Source organism: Epinephelus fuscoguttatus, linkage group LG1, assembly GCF_011397635.1.
Source record: "Epinephelus fuscoguttatus linkage group LG1, E.fuscoguttatus.final_Chr_v1".
Taxonomy (NCBI): Eukaryota; Metazoa; Chordata; class Actinopteri; order Perciformes; family Serranidae; genus Epinephelus; species Epinephelus fuscoguttatus.
The window spans coordinates 26,624,374-26,644,782 of NC_064752.1; the positions used below are offsets into that span (position 1 = coordinate 26,624,374).

The 20,409-nt window shown below is 40.4% G+C and overlaps 2 protein-coding genes across 3 annotated transcripts in view; both read left to right on the forward strand.

Moving 5' to 3' along the window:
• Positions 1-2,115: 2,115 nt before the first annotated feature.
• capzb (capping actin protein of muscle Z-line subunit beta) lies at positions 2,116-18,261 on the forward strand. Of its 2 annotated transcripts, XM_049573925.1 has the most exons (10): positions 2,116-2,355; positions 8,089-8,178; positions 10,567-10,688; positions 11,752-11,865; positions 11,954-12,095; positions 12,276-12,392; positions 12,484-12,549; positions 13,810-13,886; positions 14,298-14,399; positions 17,115-18,261. In XM_049573925.1, the coding sequence occupies exons 1-9, from the start codon at positions 2,353-2,355 to the stop codon at positions 14,389-14,391; spliced, it is 825 nt and encodes a 274-aa protein (XP_049429882.1). In that variant the 5' UTR covers positions 2,116-2,352; the 3' UTR covers positions 14,392-14,399; positions 17,115-18,261. The 2 variants fall into 2 exon arrangements, with proteins under 2 accessions (XP_049429882.1, XP_049429888.1); XM_049573931.1 differs by lacking the exon at positions 14,298-14,399.
• Positions 18,262-19,325: 1,064 nt separating this feature from the next.
• celsr2 (cadherin, EGF LAG seven-pass G-type receptor 2) overlaps positions 19,326-20,409 on the forward strand; it is a 97,038-nt gene continuing 95,954 nt past the window's right edge. Inside the window, exon 1 of the mRNA XM_049583630.1 lies at positions 19,326-19,368. The gene's annotated coding sequence lies outside the window, so the exon portion shown is untranslated. The remainder of the gene's footprint in view (positions 19,369-20,409) is intronic.

Sequence of the window (20,409 nt, forward strand, 5' to 3'; positions counted from 1 at the left end):
GTTCCCCATTTACAAACAGTAATAATATTCTGAGAATATCTACAACTGGATTAACTCTCTGTCTTTGAATATGTTTTGCCTGGAGGATAATCTAGATGTGGCATGTTTTGAGAAAGAACTTGCACCACACCTTCTAAGCTAATGAAAAACATATCTCGTTTTTCAAAAACACTCGATTGTGTTCACAGTAACACTAATCGTTTTTAGGATTTTAGCTGGATTTCTCCTCCTTTCATGAAATTCCAGCAGACTAGATGCTGGAAGTCAAAGTGCTGCTTTGCACTCACTGTCAATAATATACAGATGTGAGCCGGGGTTTACAGGAAGGTTTCCCATTTACAAACAATCCAGGATGCACGCACAGCTTCAGGGCAGAGAGCATATTTGTACAAAGATGACAAAGATGATGGAGATTTTTTAATTAGAACATTTTATAAATAATAAAAATAAATAACTACATGGGTGTACATTTGCATGGGTCACGTCCTCGTGCTTTATTTTTTACAATAAACAATAGAAAGTAAATCCGAGAAATCATTGAAGTCATTTACCATTTAAAGTCATGAGTTTGAAGCTTTATCAAACCATATATGACTGTCACTAAAGTGGTGGTTTATCCTGTGTGAAAATACCTGCAAACTAAAACAATTAATTGAAGGGCAGGTGAAAAAGTTGGTTGTTGGTTATCAGTCTGATCAGCAAGACTGGACACAGTGCATTCAGTATGAACATATTTAAAAAATAAAGCAATGCAAGAAAGCTATCACTAAGAACTGGCACAAAGAAACACCACCAACAAAGCACCAATGGCTAACAATTGTGGAAGAAATCTTTTTAATGGAGAAAGTGACACACATATGGAGACTCCAAGAAGCACAACTAGAAAGAAAATGGGAAACACTGACTTTATAAAAGACTGAACAACATGACACTGGACCTGAATAATAATCAATAGTTGCACTAATCCTTATTAAGGCTGTAAAAATGTGTATTTACCCAAGCAGTTTTTGTTTTGTTATTATTTTTCTATATATTTTTTTTTTATTTTATTATGCTGTTGTAACTGACATGTCAGTGTCACAAAAATGTTTTAATAAAGTGTTAAGTGAAACAAAAACAATAAATCAATAAATCAACCACCACAGATGTTGCCGAATCCACCACAGCACTCCATTAATAATACATGATCAACACATTTAGGTGCTGTATGGACATGGGCTGTATTTACATCATTGTACCTGGTTGTACAACTGAACAAAAATCTATAATACTAAACCTGAAGGAGTGTTTAAAATACAAGCATGTAAAATATGGACAATGCCAAAGTTAAGTATAATTAATATACAAACAGCAATAAATTAATAAAATACAATGAAATGAATAAAAAGTATTAATAATAATAATAATAATAATAATAGCATTGAGTGAGTGAGTAGTTGAGGGTACAGTAAACAGTAGTTTACTGTATTTTTGCAGCACTGCATGATTTCAAAATAGCTTATGTCAAAGAAAGATAAAATTCAATGAATTTTAGAATGAATTGTATAAAAATAAAACAATTTAAAAAAATAAAAATAGATATTATTATGTATTATAAATATATAATAATATATATTTCTATGATATACATAATATTTAATTCAATAATGATATAATGTTTAGTAATGATATAATAATGAACAATATCCAATTTAATAATGATAATTACACTACTACACTACACTAAAATTTGTCATAGGATATGTGTGAATAAAAGGGATGTGAACGGAAATAAACGTGGAACACAGTTGTATATAAAAATTCATATTGTATAATTTATGATATTGATTTGCATAATCTATGGCGTTTTAAAAAATAAAATAATGAAAGGAGCAGAGCTTGAATCACACTAATGGCCTGTTCCAGGATTATTTTATTATAACCCCATCAATGTTTTTGTCATTGTAATAAACAGTGGCTGGTATGCCGGAAAGAAGCAGAAGATGTGAATGCACTGCCCTCTCGGTGCATATTTACTGCACCACTCCTCTCTTTCCATACTTGGCAATGCCTTTCTTGCTCCTTCGCTATTGGCTGCTGCAGAGAAAGCCCGGAGTGACCCGGACATGCAACCGGGGCCTGTTTTCTGACTGCAGCCTCCGAGTCCTTCCTGTAGCCCGGTTGAGGAAGTGAATTTCGCTGACAGGGCTGGGTTCAGTGAGGGAGAGGCGAACAAAACATCTTCCGAGGGGGACTAAATAAACAACAAATCAACAAGAGACGAGAGGAGCGGTTTGTTGAACCATATAAAAGCTACGGTATACAGTCATCGGTGAAATCGTGCTCCCCTGCCCCGCTGAGACCGCCGCAGACATGGTAAGGGCCGCGGTAGAGCTGGAAGAGCTAGGGACGGGGTAAGAGGGTTTTGGTGGGGCTGCTGGCTACTGCTAACTCAGGGCTGCTAAGCTAGGCTAACGCTAGCTGGAGGGGCTGGGTGGTAACCCGAGAGCAGCAGCAGGGGATTCAAGAGTATAAATCACCGATGCATGTCTAACTTGCACTGTTTGTAAAACTTCTGCGCACCGGATACGAATGAATTAGCTTCGCGGCTAAGCTAGCAGCTGTTTCTCCCAGCTAACTAGCTAGTAGCTAGCTGTTAGCCATGCTAGATGCCTCGTAGGCATAAAGTTAGCACAGGATGTTTTGGATTTGACACAAGTTCGTGAATAGTATTGGTGAGGGGTCCTAATATTACGTGAACACGCTCACACACACATACAGTCGTCCTGTCGTGCACCACACACGCACACACACGCTAATATAGTCAAGCGCCTGGTTGCCTGTAGCTAAAATAAGACTGCTTGCTCCTCCTATTCCTAACCATGACAAGCTGTCAGCCTCCTCTGCTTAGGTTTTCCTGCACTGCGAGTACGATCTTGACTATGTCAATATTTAATCTGGAGAATTTCAAGATCTGACAGTCCCTGTAGATCATACCTGCAACTATTGTGTACTTGGTGCCTATTTTTGAACAATTTCCTCCCTCTTCAGGCTCTGTTAATAATACCACAGTAATTGATCATGTATGTGTGCTTCACAAGAACTAATATTTAACTTGAACTGTTTCTGCATAATGGGGCACCATTTTGTGCTTTCACACTGTCTCTAAAAGTGAGTTTTGCTGTACTTTCACATGACCTACATAGTCTTACGCCTGAGTTGGGACGAGCAGCTGGTTTCTCTCTGCAGTCGCCCACTCTTCTCAGCCTCACCTCATCCATCCTGCTGGCTGAGCATCGCCGCTCTCCCCTGACCCGGGGGGTTGTTGGTCTGAGCTAGTGTTTACACGGAGACAGGAGCACTAGTAAACACAGCGTCAAGGAGCGCAGGTGTCTGACGGTGCAGACTGATTCATCGGCTGAGAGAGATTTTAAGACAGGCAAAGAGCAACTCTGAGGAGAGGAAAAGGCATGGGAGACACTGCATAGAAACTTCTGTTATGTTCAGGGTCACCCTTAAGGAAAATGTTTATGGAAAGAGGGTTCTCTACTTTATAACATGTCATTGTCCGTTGACCAGCTAGCAGCGGCGTGAGTAGTGTTAGTGTTAGTGTTAGGCTGATGTACAAAAGAGGAGTCACTTCTTAGATAAACCAAGGCTTTACAGTTAAAAGGGAGGCGCATGGAATAGGTGTGACAAACAAATAACGCAGCAGGGCAAAACTATTGTGCTGTTGGTGGTTTTGATATTGACACAGTTGTTTTTAGTTATTAAGTAAAAGTTATTTCCCATGCAAATGCATTACTTTTCCCCTTGGTTTTGGATGAGCACAGTAAACTATTCTTCAAAGTTCGTCATTCTTTATAGGCACATTTCTGGTGTTTTAGTGGTTGTCATTAGTGTCCTTATCATGTGAGGATATCATTTTATCTCTGGGCTTTTATACCAGTAGTAACATTTGTAATGCTATGAGAATGTAGGTTGGTCTAGGTTGGTAAAACCAGTTATATAACACAATAGTTAACTTGAATTCAGATACTGCAATATTGTGTAATCACCATAGGCATGAAGAACAATGTGTAGATTGGTATCTCAGTAGGACCTGGGCCAAAGTAAGGTGACTGTGATATTTGTGGTATAGCCAGTTACCAGTAAGGCGAGCTGAAAAACGGGGTTTCTTCCTCTACTGTTACTCAACTTCCTGTATCTTCCGACACATTCCCCAGAGCTTCATGTTCTGACTGGTCTGTCCTCCCCTTCTCTCTTATATCCTGCCGCTCACTGCATATTTAAGGGAGAGAAACCCCCCAGGGGAAGGCCATGCTATGCATCCCTGTTTGCTCTGTGTCCTCTGCGGCTGTCATTACGAATAAGTTCTTTATTTAGTCTTGATTGACTTGTGTGTTATATAATATTTTGCACTTCATTATCCTAAAAGTGCAGCAGAACAAAGAGAACCTCATAATAAAAAGAAAGATCTTTTAAAGGAATGTTTCCTGCTGAATACAACACACAGCAATGTCAGTCTGAGAGTTTAAGGATCATCCTGCTGCTTCACAAACTGTAGTTTATTGGGGACATTGATAACATGTGCTGAGTGACTAACAAGCCTCAGTAAACAACCCAAACATGTAACCAAAAAAGGAATTGACTGCAGGCATTCTCAGGCTGTATTGAAGACCCTGAATTGACTCTGGGGTCATTTGGTTTGTAGTCTCCGATGATAGTGATGGTCTGAGGTTTTTTTTTTTTGGTTACATAACACACACACACTTTACAGTATTTCTGACCATTCTATGAAACCTACCTTCAGTTTCTACATTGATTTAATCAATGTTTCATTTTCAGTGAATAGATTTGTCTCATCTTACCTAGATTTAAGAGCCTCCAATCGTAACTACACAGATACAGGGATGAGATGTGGCAGGATATATGTTATTCAGCTCAGTGGGTTTTTGATCGATCACATCGTATGTTCGCTTTGCAGTAATTAATCAGAGCTTAGTGTCACGGTGTCTGGGACAGCCCAGTCAGACATGATCAGCTGCTGATGTTTATGAAAACACTCAAAACTGCACTGTGGGTCGGACACCAGGCTGAAGTTGGATAGTCATGTCATCATTTAGTGTAGTATGAATCAGCTTGTTCTTGGGCTTCAGACACACGTGAGTGTGATCCCTGGGTGGGAAGATGGTGAGGGATCACCCTCTTGTCACTGTAATACTGACACCTACTGGTTGGTCAGGATGTCTATGAGGAAGAGGTGCTTTGGGCGATGTCCACAACCCAGCTGCATGTGAAAACATTATCTGCCGCTTAACTTGAATTAAAAGCTTTGTGCAGAAAGAAAACAAAACACCACGTGCTCCAAGCGCATGATCGTATCATGGCCAATCCACTGTGAAAGCATTTTTGAGGTGTTTTTGACATCAGCACTCGCGCATCTTACAAAGCAGATTCACCTTTATTTTATGATCTGTATCAATCAGCACTGACTCTGGAAACTCTCCTCGATGGTTTTATGCTTAAAGTGTATTTCTGTTGTGTTTAGCGAAGTGTAGTCTGCATCTACAGCTGTTCAATCACACAGATATGCTGCTGTATGTGTGTTTTGGACTTATTAACCATATTAACATTGATTGATCAAAGCTCCAAGTCTGCCTGTGGGCTTCCCTTCCCTTGCCACAGTGGGTGGAGAAATAAAATCAGTGAATTAGTGCATAAAAACACTGTTGATTTCCTCCCATGGAGCCAACATGAAAACTATTTTGGTTCAGTACATACCTGCTGTCAGCCTGACGAAGGCAGGCTATGGCTGTCAACTCAGCTCCCCAGCAGGAGCTGCTGATGTCAAATGGCTGAGACGTTTGCGGAAGACGGAGGCAGTGTGGATTGGATGACAGGAGGCATACGTGCCACTAACGTCTCACTTACGTGTCTCTCCCAAAGGGGATTCCCAGTTCGTCTTGTAAACACATATCTTGTCAACTTGTCATGGCTGATTTCAAATTAAAAGGATTAGTTAGGGTCTTTACAGCTCGTAAAAACTATCTACAGATAAAAAGTAAAGCTTTGTCTGAATGATAGTTGTGTTGCACCTGACATTTACCTGTTTGTTGTTTACCTCTGTCAGACTAGCTGCTGCAATTCCACATCATATCTGCCGCCTAATGTCCCACCTGTGCTCCATGACACACATCTCACAGCTAAATGAAGTGTATACTTTGACAGCTGATGGACAAAATCTGCACTGACATTTACTTGGATATAGTCACATGTGCCACATGTTTGAAAGCTGTGCCCACTGGACAGTTTTCTACACTGTCCAGTGCAGTTTTGTCAAACCTTTAACTATTCGCTGTCCAATTACAGTTTCATTTCTAACAGTTTTTTTACTCTGCAAGTTCTCACATGACAAATCATGAGTGCTGTTCAGTCTACTGAGCTTGAAATGTTGTCTGTAGTCTCGCAGTGCAGGCAGAGTTTGCCTGCAAGGGTGTGAATATTTCCTGCACAGCAACTTCTCTCGTACCCTCATACAGAATGTAGCAGGTCTTTATCATTGTGCTGTTCTGGAGATGTGAAGGAGCTTGAAGTTTTTATACAGCATACCAATACTGAGTCCTGATCCAGTGCTTACGTATATTTTCCTACATTATTCAGCTGCACAGAGTGCACACTAACAGACTGCACTCAATTATAGAGAGCCTGCTATAAAGCTAGTGAGTGTTAAAAGTTATGCATTCAACATCACGTCTTTGTTAGTGTAGCAAGGCTTTTCTTTAAAGGATAGGTTCACATTTTTTACAAGTATGTCCTAAAACAATGATCAGCAATGTTGTAGTCACTCCTCCTGTTAATGGGTGCGTATTGAAATACTCTGAGCACATACTGGACCGCTTGTAAATTCAGAGCACTGTTGGAATGTGCCATTGTGTTATTCAGAACACCACACTTTGTGAGCAGCAGAGCATACTCTGGGCCTCTGTCCTGGGAGATTGATCAGCAGAGTGCAGAGCAGAGTGATTGTTTGATTAACTTAATGGCTTGTTAATTCATGTAGAAATAGAACACTGTTTTTTGGAACAACAGCACTCTTGTTTTAGTGTAGAGCGTCAGATTAGAATTACAAATGCACCCTATACTGGCCATGCAGACATATTCCCCTTACCGCTTTTAAATTGATGGGATAAAAAGCCTGCAGTCCTGATTCTGCGTAAAAACTATGCTTTAAAGTTTATGTGAAGATATTGTGAAGTTTCAGTAGTCTGAGTCTGTCAAATCAATCAATATACCAATATTCTAAAGTCTATCTTTTTGGTACAAAAGTTAGTGTTTTCCTCGACATTGTTAACTTGTGGAGCAGCAGAAAAGGGATGGTAACACAAAGAAGAAATTTTGAACTAATGTGGTTGTAACTTTAGAAGATACTCATTTCATTTGACTACCAGCCTGCTGAAATCCCATAATACTATCATTAAAAACAAGACAGCACCTCAGAATCCTGTGTAGACCCTGGCTTTAGAGTTTTGTGTCCATGGTTAGCAAAGTGTTGGTCCAGATCTGTTTTGGCAGGAAGATTCAGACTGGATCACAACAAACTCGGTTTTAATCCTCAGCATGAATATAGCACTGAAGTTCCACTGAACTCATCTGTCAACAGCTGCAGCTTAGAGATGTGGCACACCTGTAAATCTTGATAAGCGGTGGTAAAATCAGCTAAAACTTTGTTTTGTTTTGTTTTTGGCACAAACTGCTTGGCATCAGTGAGGATCACTTCACTGAAACTTCTTGCAAATATATATATTTTGTGCCACTCTGCATTTTAGTAGCTAACAACTCTGTGTCAGCTGGACAGTTAAAATAAACCCGGACATGAGCCTTTAAATACCAATAAACCGATACCAATTAGCAACATTATGCTCAGACAACAATGTTTAATTGTAAATTTTTTTGTTAGTTAATCAGATAAACTCAAACTATGCAAACTGAAACACACATGCACACTGTATGTGACATTAACAATGTGTCTATGTGAAGCTGTAAGGTGATGTGTTCAGCTATAATCTGATGGTACAGTGTAGTCATTGGTGTCTCGTATGTTTCCAGAATGACCAGCAGCTGGACTGTGCCCTGGACCTGATGAGGCGTCTGCCTCCCCAGCAGATCGAGAAGAACCTCAGCGACCTCATTGACCTGGTGAGTTTCTGTCTTTGCTTTATCCAGTCATTTCTTACAGGTAAAAAATACAAAGGGTTTAGTCCATGTCTCCCCCTGACATGTTTTGAAAAATGTCAAAAAAACTCTGAGATGAATAATAATAAGTGTTTTGAAAATGTATAAACACTTGATTCCATTCCCCATCATTTAAAAAACGCAGGTTTCATGTTTCCACATTAGACTTGTCTAAGGGCCCAGACACACCAAGCCGCCAGTCGGCCGTCGGTCAGTGTCGGGTCACTGGTTAGCGTCTGTCACCTTAGTATTTGTTGTGTGTTCTGCACCACTGGCACAAGTTGGCCCTTGTTCGCCTTTTCCGAACGATTTATTATGTTGAATCTGCAGTGAACGAAATAACTGATTGGTCGTTCAGCTCAGCGCATTAGAAGAGAAACAGAAGTGAAGAGAACAAACAAACAAACAAAGGACTAAACATAAGAGGGCATGAGATCAAAACTAAGTTGTTATGTTAGGTAAGATTATTATTTTTTAGCCATTTCTTGTGTTGTTAATGTGCTATCTGGCTAACTAGCATCTTAATTCTGTCTTGCTGGTCGTCTGGTTTCCCTTTTTGAATGACTTATCCAGACTACTGCCACCTGCTGGTATGGAGAGTTATTTCCTCTTCCTTAGGTGCAGAACGTACGTGTTAGTTGGCAACTGGCTGTCGTCCTTACAGTGTGTTCAGGGGCAACTTGTTGGCATCATCGCCACTAGTTCTCTGATGTCAGTTTGGTGTGTCTGGGTGTTAAGTTGCGTACCGGATAATGACTGACCTCCAGATCATGTGTGATGTCACAAAGTTCTGCTCACCCCTAAATGTCTTTAACTCAGGTTTAATGTGAAGTAGGGTATGGTTGTAATAACACTTTTTAAAAACAGATGGCACCTCAGGAATTGGTAACACATTTTTGAGTCGAGGGGGAGTGTTGTGTGAAGTCACCCAGTGAACAGTTGGGTACAAATGTCGTGAGTTGTGCCATTTCTCTCGGTTTCTGTCTTGTGACTGTTATTCAGCAGCTCTGTGGTGTGTTCAGTTGCATCAGAAATGTATGTCTGTGTTCGGGGGAGCCTCCTGTGGTTCTGTTTGTGTTTCAGTGTTTGTTGTTTCATACCATTAAGTGTGAGTGTGACAATTGGTGCATATCACTGTGACATCTGAGTGGCTGAAGTTATTTTCAGCATTTAATATTATCATTTTTAAAAATTTGAAGTGCAGAGTGGAAGTTTTTTTTCTAAACTCTCAGTGAAATACTAAAACAACTTAGATTTCTACCTGTGAAATAACCATCTGTTTCACTCCTGCAGTTTTCTGTTAAAACCTTCCTATCTGGAAATTGTTAGACCTATTCTGTGGATTTTAACCGAGCAGTGTCGGCTGAGTCCGACAGATTAAGCTAAATCGGACACAAATCAAGTCACACTTTACCACTGTTCGCTGGCACCTTGTTTTGTGGGCATGTGTGTTCCTTTTCCAGCGAGACCCCCACCTGCTCACCTTCCTCCTGCCTCACCTTTAACCTCTCTCCCTCTGGGCATCGGCTCTCTCCTCACCCGTTTCACTGTGTCCGGTTGTTAGCGATTATTATTGCAGCTGTCAATCACCTCCACTGCCAGGCACTTTTTGGCTCCAACGTCTTGGCTCAAACTCCTCCTGGTGACTCACAATCACCTGAAATCACTTCTTTCTTTCCTGTTTGTCCCACGTCTCTCCTGTCTCCATTTTCTCCTCTGCCACACTCTTCCCACTGGGTTTTGTCCTCCCTTCCTTCTCTTGTCTCAACCAGTCTGAGCTGCCAGGTGTGTGTGTGTGTGTGTGTGTGTGTGTGTGTGTGTGTGTGTGTGTGTGTTCGTTCGGGATTTGGGGGATTTTTTTTTTTTTGGAAAACAGGGCCTCCTTTGTGTCTATGCTGTGATGTAGGAGGACATAGAAAGAGGAGTCCATGTCAGTCTGTGAGAAGTAATTTGTACCCCCTTATCCTCCAGATATTATGTTTCCCATTGCTGTTTTATTCCTGCTCTGCTCAGTAACCTCTGCGTATTGAGTGAAGCTGGAATGTGAGAAGAACTTTCTGTTCATTTTTGACCAAAATGAGACGATCAAATACAAGGCTACCTTTGTTGTTTTTCTGTCAGCTCTGTCCCTGAAGCCCTGCAGGTTTTATAAGTTGGCATCTCTTACAGGAAGTTTGAACTGGCAAACCTAGCTTCCTTTTATGTCTCTTGTTAACAGTCAAGACAAACAGAAAACTTTTAATAAGGTGTCTGAGGAGTTGAGATGTGTTTGAAACTTTTGCAGAACTGTCTGTGTTGTAGAAAAATATGGTAGTAATGTCTTGAGCTTTCTCTCTCTGTGCTTGTGTCCAGGTGCCCAGTCTGTGTGAGGACCTCCTCTCTTCTGTGGACCAGCCCCTGAAGATTGCCCGGGACAAGGTGGTGGGGAAAGACTATCTGCTCTGTGATTACAACCGAGATGGCGACTCCTACAGGTCGAGTTTATAACTAGAGTTCAGTCATGGATAGGGATGTCCCGGCCAAATGTTTTTGCCCCTGATCCATCCAAGACATTTAACACTGAGTATTTGCTGATACTGATTCCTGATCTGGCACTTTTAATTTCCTAAGTAACAGCTGCACAGTGCACACTTAGAGTACTTATAATGAATTCAATGTGTATGCTTGATTATTGAACAGCTCTGCAGTGTATTAAGAGAACATTTCCCTGCATCCAAGCTGTTCCCTAATGTTAATTTATTATTTGTTTATTAAGAAACAGCCAAGTATGAAATAGCAAACCCTCCTTTAATCTTTTTGGCCTTGTTGCTGTCTCAGTGGGATGTCACTGTCCCTTTTTGAGACTATTCTCCAGAGTTAAGTGAATGAACGGCAACTCACTGAGCATTTATTTTAGTCATCACTACATTTCTTACATGCTTGCATTAATAAACTACTCTCATTGGCTTTTTGCTCACCAGGCTTTATTTGTACTTGCAATTGCGTGGTGACTGTGGTTTTCACAAGCTCTGAACCACTGTCCCTCTCTCCTATATGAAACACCATGCACCACAGCAAAACACAAGAGATTCTCACACTGAGCAGAAATGAAACTTAACAGTCTCATACTGTACTTTACTGTTGTTAATGGTGTGGATGTTCGCTGAGGGTGGGACTCAGCCCCTGCCTTACACACACACACACACACACACACACACACACACACACACACACAGGAGCTCGGGAGTGGAGGAGAGACAGACAGCGGAGAGGTGATGATGGCTGCACTCGTTGCGTTGCTGTGAATGAAAACTTTGCGAGTAAAAACCCTAGCTGACGTAAAACAAAGGGTCGTATCAGGCTCTATATGGTTCAGTTTAAAACTGCCTTGATCAGCCCCAAAACCGATCTTTGAGCTTGGTTCGGGACATCTGTAGTCATGCACAAGGAACACTAACTAAATTATGCTCAGTTAATCTGTCATTGGAAAACAGGCGAAGACAGTGACTCTAACAAATGTACTAACTGGCTGTAAATGGGTTCTTTTTGATACTTCAGATCCCCGTGGAGTAATAAGTATGAACCTCCCATTGAAGACGGTGCAATGCCCTCAGCCCGCCTGAGGAAACTCGAGGTTGAAGCCAATAACGCCTTTGATCAGTACAGAGACCTGTAAGTACCAGCGAGGCAATATCACGGGGAGTTTTTAATAAACAGCCGGTGTCGCCCTCTTGTGACCTCTGATATTTGTGTTCTTCAGGTACTTTGAGGGCGGTGTGTCCTCTGTGTACCTCTGGGACTTGGATCATGGCTTCGCCGGAGTTATTCTCATCAAGAAGGCTGGCGATGGATCCAAGAAGATCAAGGGGTGCTGGGACTCCATCCATGTGGTGGAGGTGCAGGTGAGAATCAGCTCATAAGGAATAAGTTGACATTTGAACTCGCTCCTGCCTTGTATTGTGGTTTCCTTAGTGGAACGGGCAGGTAATTGTTAACATCAGTGACATGCAGGAGATGCATTATTATAAATCCTTAGTCCAGATTATTGTCTCACTGCTTGTTGTGTCTGTCTGTGCGAGCAGGAGAAGTCCAGCGGTCGTACTGCTCACTACAAACTCACCTCCACCGTCATGCTTTGGCTCCAGACAACCAAGACTGGTTCCGGCACCATGAACCTGGGTGGCAGTCTTACAAGACAGGTACGGTGTTAAACTCAACATAAAAACACTACTGATGCGTCCAGCATTTCTGTGGTCATCCATGAACTCACTTTGTTTCATCTTTTCACAGATGGAAAAAGATGAGACGGTTGGAGAGTCCTCACCCCACATCGCCAACATCGGCCGCCTTGTTGAAGTCAGTATGACGGCTAATATCGTGCTTGTTTAACTTTTTGTGACTGCCGACCTCAAGCAGTGGATCTGCAGTAAAAAATACTGCAATGTATTGTTTCTCAAGATCAGGTCTCCTGCACTGTGGTTTCTGCTGATGTTTCATAAGGCTGTAAAAGTTGCATTATATATAGACATTATATAATCTGCTTATATGCTCTCTAATAACACTGCTAGTATAATAATATATTAATCTTTATTTATGGAGCACTAAGACATTTCAAAGGAAATTAAAACTCAAGTAAAATCAGGAAAGGCTCTCAGATGATGCATGTTTTAAGGAGGGACTTAAATCAGGGAGATCACTGATGTGGCCGACCTGATGTCCTCGGGCAGGTCGTTCCAGATCCCCAGGGCCCTGACTCCAAACACTGTGTCCCCTTTAGTTTCAGACGGACCTCTGGAATAGACACAAGAACTCTGCCCAAGAATCTCAAAGTACTTACCAGCACATACTGTACCAAGATGTCAGAGATATAGCAGGGAGAGAGGCCATAAAGAGTCTTAAAAGTGATCGGTGAAATCTTAAAATCGATAGGAGCTAGTGTAAAGAGGCTAAAACAGGAGTGATATTATCACATCTCTTGGTTCTGGTTAAAACTCTGTCAGCTGAGGTCAGTGCAGTCTGCAGTCGATCAGTAGACTTTTGGTTCAGGCAGGCTGTTGCAGAAGCCCTGGTATGAGGAGATGAAGGTTTGCAGAATGGTCTCTGTGTCTTTTAGATGTTGAAATATTTCCAAGACGATAAAAACATGATTGCACAAGCATTGTGGTGTGCTGCTCAAAACTTAATTTACAAGTTACAATTTATTGTGCTGGCAGTGTCGAACTGAACACATTTTATCTCACAGTGAAAGAAGGGATGTTTCAGTTGATAGGGCTGATAAGAGCAGCCTCCCAAAGATGAAATTACTGTAGCCTGTGAAGTCTTAAAACAGTAGAGTGAAACTGGTTACAAAACGAGCTTTGAGAAACAAGAACAATCATGTACCGCTTTTGTTTGACCTCCACACAGTCACCCCATACGCCATTTGTATTAATGAAGCTAAGTAACAGAAACATGTCTGTATAATGCAGTAGTGGAACACTTCTTTGCCACAGCCACATTGCATCGTGTACAGCAGACGTCACACGCCTTCATATTTGACTGTCTAAAAATGTTGTCATTGATAAACACACAATAGAGGCAGACTGAAAGTTAAGAATGTCTTGATTCTCGTTCCAGGATATGGAGAACAAGATCCGCTCCACACTGAATGAAATTTACTTTGGGAAGACCAAGGACATCGTCAACGGCCTAAGGTAACGCTACATGAGTTGTTTGGATGAGTTGGATCACCTCTCTGCTTTTACAGCACCTCCAGTCAGCAGAAACTTTTTCTTATCGCACCAGTCTTACTGAGAGCAGAGTCGGTTTACTTCTCCATATGTTGACCTGTTCAACATCTCTCCCTCTCTCATTCTCTCATTTCATGTCAGTCCTGATCTGATATTTTATTTAAAGCTACCTTTGCCGCCCGTCTTTTCAAATGTACTTTTTCTGTATTCACTTCGCCTCCTCCTTCCCTGATCCTTCTCCTCAAACTCACTTATGATCTTATTTTTTTTATTGCCTTTCATCCCACATCTTTGCTGCCATTCTCCTCACTGTCTGTCCTCCTGTCAACCCCTCTGTCACCTCTCCTCCCCTGCCGTCTCTCCTCTGTGCTCCAGATCTATTGAGTCTTTGCCTGATAACCAAAAGTACCGGCAGCTCCAGAAGGAGCTGTCGCAGGTCCTCACCCAGCGTCAGATCTTCATTGACTAGGGTCAGAGGTACAACCTGGCATGGAGAAGTGTGTGTGTGTGTGTGTGTGTGTGTGTGTGTGTGTGTGTGTGTGTATATATTAGTTTGTGTTGGTAAATAGAAAATGAGTAATCCACGGTGCTCCTCTGTGGTGCTCCTCTCAGATGTCTCTCAGTACTTAAATAATATATTACTTAAGATGTATCTTTGATTTTTCTATACAAGCAACTCCTTCAACACACTTTTAAGACTACTAGAAACATACAAACACCAAACGCGATGACCTTCAAAGTTCAGTTTGTTCTGAACTCTCCGTCTGGTTCTTTCCTATGAAACTGTCTCTAATAAGTCAGGAGTCAGTTCAGTTATAGAACCAGCTGTGTTTTTAATAAACATCTTAATCCTGTTCTTATCATTGGCAGTAAAACTGTTAAACCAACATACAACAGCATAAAACAAGGCACTAGTCATTTGTAAAAGAAAAGCTCCTCACTTGCACTTGGACTTTACAACAACCCAGACTTTGCCTTCTTTAAAACAGCATTACCATTTTTTGACAATCTCAATTTCATGTTAAAATGAACCCCCAGATATTATTTTTGTAAGAGGAAACATTTTCATCCTGCTGATTTGTCAGTCAATAAGCGGATAAATCCGTCTACCGTATCTCTGTAAGATTAATGTCCTATATTGACTCGTCCCTGGGGATGATTTTTATGTAATCAAAGTACATATTTTAAATGCCACATGCAGCATACAATCAGATCACCTTGCTCACAGAATGATATTACCTGACTTCTTTTTTAAAAATGACACTGCTTGGTTTTGCTGCCCCCCAAATGCTGTGACATGTAGTTTTAAATCACATTTGTTGTTACCATCAGTAATTATTACAGGGTGTCTACAGGTCCTTAAAAAGTCTTAACATGTCTTAAAGTCAATGTTACAACAATAAGGCCTTAAGTCAGTCTTAAATTTAAATTTTTGAGGTCTTAACATTATTATCTTATTTCATTTGTCCATTTAATGTATTTTTGTGAAAATAAAGCCTTTCTTTGTAAAAGTCCCCATTTCTAATGTTACATATCTTTAGAAAACTATAATACACTCATCTTACTTAATATTTGCACTTATTTCAGTTTCAATTCAATTTTATTTATAAAGCCCAATACCACATATCTGGTTTGCCTCAGGGGGCTTTACAGCATACGACATCCCTCTGTGCTTTGGACCCTCACAGCAGATAAGGAAAAACTTCCCCAAAAACCCTTTAACAGGCAATCTGTTGGCAAAATGTAGATTGACTTAACTCACTCTAATGACCATATTCCTACATAAAACTTACCTCTGTACAATACCACATATATACTACGCGCCTACCATGCTGGAATAAGTAAAGCATGACTTGCACAAGCATGTCTTGAACGGGTCTTATTGCAGGTACAAATTAAACTTTTGGTAGCCCACTGGAAAAAATAAAGTCAGTTGCTTTTTCAGTCCACTAGATACAGTTTGCTCCAATAACAATAACTGAAGTGAGATGAACAGACTAAAAACTTAATGTATTAGATAAAACAGATGTTGATAAAGTTTTACTTTTCAGGACTTACAGTTGGGAAACATGTAATAAATCACAATATATCACAGAAGATGATATCACAATACTCAGCACGTTAAAATCACAATGATATTGCATCGTGACTTTAGCATCGTTATAATGTTAATGTGATTCCCACCCCTCATAATTATCTGCTGGTCTCGCCAAATGAACCAGGACTGAAATCTTCAAGACTGCCACTTCAAGATATGACTAATGATCAATTTCTAAACATCATTACATTGCAGCGAGCACATAGACGTCACGTGAAAAGCAGGGCAGTTGTTAGTTTATGTAAATAGAGCTGTTAGCAACAAGCCACTGCTGAAAGTGAAGTAGAAAATCAAACAAATCAGAAAAACCTGACTTGAATGTCTCTCAGGTGACTGTGTGTGTGTGTGTGTGTGTGTGTGTGTGTATATGTGTGTCTGTGTGCTATATGAACACATCTGCATGCTCCTCAGAGTGATGAAGGTTGGGCAGCTGTGCTGTGCAGGCATGTTGTGCAGGTTTTGTTTACCCTGTTAGTCTAACAGACGGTCCCTGCGAGGGAGCAACACACTAACCATGTCATGTTTTGGAGTTTATTGCCCTAATAAGGTTTTCTGAAATGGTGTGTTTATTCTGGGAGCAACACTTTGTCCTGTCGGAGGAGTGTGTGTGAAAGCACAGCATTGAAATAAAAATAACTGCAAAATCTGATTAGCATGAGTGTTCATTCCCGGCTGTTTAACAGGATCGTGTTGTTCAGAAACTCAAATGGATTAAAGCAGATACAGAGAAGATTTTAATTTTATATTTGCACCTAGTTAATTATGAATCTTAAAATAACTGTGTCGTTCAATCCTGCTGTAAGACAGTTTAGTATCAGCTGCATGACAACATATAACTGTAACTGTTATGTTTTTATTTGCCTGACATGAATGTGTGCAGTGTGTGTATATTTATTTCACCATGGTCTCTCCACACAGGAGGAGTCGCACTGTGATGTCTGTCTAACTAACATCAGCTCCTCAGTTATTCTCTTGAACTTACAGCCTGTGTTTACGTCTCACTGGAGAAACTTCCCCAGCCTCCCTCTCGCTGTTTCCACATTTGATCTCGCACGCACTGATTGTCTCTCGTCTCTGTGTCTCTCCCCTCACAGGAGTGTTCAGACTCTGGCTGACAAGTCAAAGCAGGAGGCTCTGAAGAACGACCTGATGGAGGCACTCAAACGCAAACACAACAGCTAGAGTTGCTACTGTTTCTGTTTTTTTTCTCTCTCTCTCTCTCTTCTTCTTCTTCTTCTTCTGTCTCTCTCACTCTCTCCACCTCATCTCCGCCATCTTTTCTCTGTTTCTTTACGTCTCTTCCTCCACGCCTGTTTCAGTGCTGCACTCTTGTTTATTTGTGGGAAAAAAACAAAAAAGGAGAAAATGCTTAGCTTTTTATTTGTTTTTTTTTTCTTCTGTCTTTTTTTGTTTTCATGCATCTCATCTGCCATGAAGCCATCGACTCACGCTCCCTCTGTCTCTCTTCGCCCCTCTTTTCTCTCCCATGTTATGAATATAATGATAGTATTACCACGGTTAATGATAATCTTACAGTGTGAGGGTCATTGTAGTAATAATCCCTGATGTTCTCACAGCTGACGTGTCCTCCGTCAGTTTCAAACGAGCGACTTTAGCCCGGCTCTTCCTGTGTCGAGGAAACAGATACAGACCCTGCTGTAGGTGGCGTAGGCTCGGCGGGGCTGTCATTATTATGTACATCAAATTTATTTCAAGCACCTACTTTTGTCTACAACGCCCCCACCCCACTGATATATTTGTATAAAATTATTACTGTCCGTGTATAACTGTCATTCTTCTGGTGTGAACATGAGGGCGGCCTTCAGTTCGTGTTAGAAGGTTTTTACTCTTTATTCCACTCTGTCCACGTGCATGTGAGCCTGTGTGGGGCTGCAGTGAGTGGAAATGTAGACTTATCAAACATGGGGATGGACTGTTATAATCACCGGGTGATTACACCCACGTCGTCAACCCAACTCCCAACTCCCCCACCCTCCTACACTGTGTATAACATGACAGTCTGCCTCCCCTCTGTTCAGCTTATTCGACTCTTCTCTCTCCTCACCTACTATGTCTTTGTTGGGGGTCACAGTTCGTCTTCATGTCTCAGTGGAAACCTTTGGCCGTTTCCATTTTGGAGGGGAATCTTTTTGTTGTATTTTTGGTTTGTTTTTATTTTGTAAAGCTTATGATTCATATTGTATTAGAGCCTCCAGCAACAATAAAAATAGTAAAAAGCTACTCCTGCTGTTTTTTATTCTTCATTTCTTATTGAGGTGTTGCACTGTGCATGTAGGAGACAGAATAACAAACTACATTACCACTGCAAACACTGCTGCTCAGGTGGGAAACACTTTACTCACTAAATGGACCGTGTGATGAGATTGTTTTGTCAGTTATTTTTCTTCGTAGTAAAACCAGATTAAAGGCACACAAGGACCATCTATTAGATTTATCTGTAACAGGGTTCAATAAGACCTCCATTAATTCATGCTACCAGGGTGTCTGCAGGTACTTAAAATGTCTTAGATTCAATTTCATAAATTGATGCAGAACAACCACTGCTCCACTCAGCTTGTTCTTGGCACAGTGCTGGAAACATTTATAAATCTAGACTAGTAGAAAAACATTTTCGCACACTTACATCTATGCAGTTTTTCTCTTTACTGTTGAGCCCTCTGTCTATATGACCACCAGAGCATAAATATCAGACCTTAAAAGCAATTAAATGTATTTAATTTGTACATGTGAGGGCTTTAATGCCATAAACATTTTATTTAATTTGTGCATCTTTAAATTTTTGTCCAAATCAGTGATTCTCTTTTGCATGAAAGTCCACATTTCCAATGTTACAAATCTTTAAACCTACCACTGAAGCTTAATACTGTCTTCTTACTTTATACATGCACTTACCTGTTGGTGAAAGGCATATAAACCTAACTCACTGTGATAACATACATGAAAACTACCTCCACATGGGACCACGTATTTACTTGGTTTTTGTACTTAACTGTAATTCTTAAGTAAGAAAAATATGATTTGCCCCAAAATCAGTCTCAAATGTGCAGTGTGTAGAATTTAATTACATCTAGCGGTCAGGTTTCAGATTGCAAACAACTTATGAAAGAGTTTTCCAATCATATATAAAGTAAAAATAATCACTGTAATCTTTTTTGCCTTTTCTGTGTGCCAAGTGCCTTGAGAATTATGGTGGCCAGCATGAAAATGCAAATGGTCCTATCTAGAGCCAGTGTTTGGTTTGTCCTTCTGGGCTACTGTAGAAACAACATGGCGGATTCCATGGAGGAGGATCTGCTCAGTATGTAGATACAAACGGCTCATTCTAAGGTAATAAAAACACATTTCTCAGTTTCAGGTGATTATTAACTTGTGAAAACATATTAATGAACAGTTCTGGGGAAGCTACTTTGAAAGCAGAACTCTGCAGGCTGCCAGTTACTTCACAGTGAAAGAAGATGAACTATAGCAAAGCTTCCCTAAAGAGAAATCTAGTTTGGTTAACTAAAGCTACTTAGGAAAAGTACTTCAAACTGCTTACTAAATGATCAAATTGACAGCGTACATGTGATATGAAATTATAACAAAATATAATACAAAAAAGTCACATGCCAGCAAAAATACCACTTAGTTGTGTTATATTGCATGAAGTGCCCAGCAGGTCACAGCTCATATATAACCCAATAAAATAAAATACTCCACTACTCATGGCCTGTCAGCTTTGGTTTTGTGTATAATGTCCATCCTGCCATCAGAGTCTAGAGTCCAGGTGGGGTTATTGCATCAAGCAGGGTTACACAGCCAGGCAACTTCTGAAATATCATGCAACAACTTCTCTTTTTTGTTAATAAATAGCATTAATCAGTAATTATGACTCACTGTGGTTAATGGGGGTTGGATTACAGTAGAGAAGCAATGGTGAAATAAAAAAATAATTGCTTCCTTTTTATGGCCTGTTTGTAGTTTCAGTAGTTAACGAAGCAAAAAGTAAAAAACAAACAAAAAAACTGTAAATTTCTGCTTGAATTACAATGCCGTTATGAATGTAGCTGAACCACCAGCAAGCTACTGCAAAATGTTGTGAAACTACTGGTTTAATTACGTGTAGTTCACTACTCCACAGCACTGTTTATGAATATTATATTTAATTTCTGCCAATAGAACCCCCTAAATCCTACACACTGGACCTTTAAATTTGGTTAAAATTATCTCTAAAATGTCTTTAAAAGTATTAAATATAAATGTCTGATGCCTGTGGACATTCTGTATTCAACTCTGCACATAATGGTATTACTGTAGTGAGGTGATGAGCTGGTGGAAAGTGTGTGACTGCAGTTTGTCCACTAGGTGGCAGTAACGTTCAGCACATCA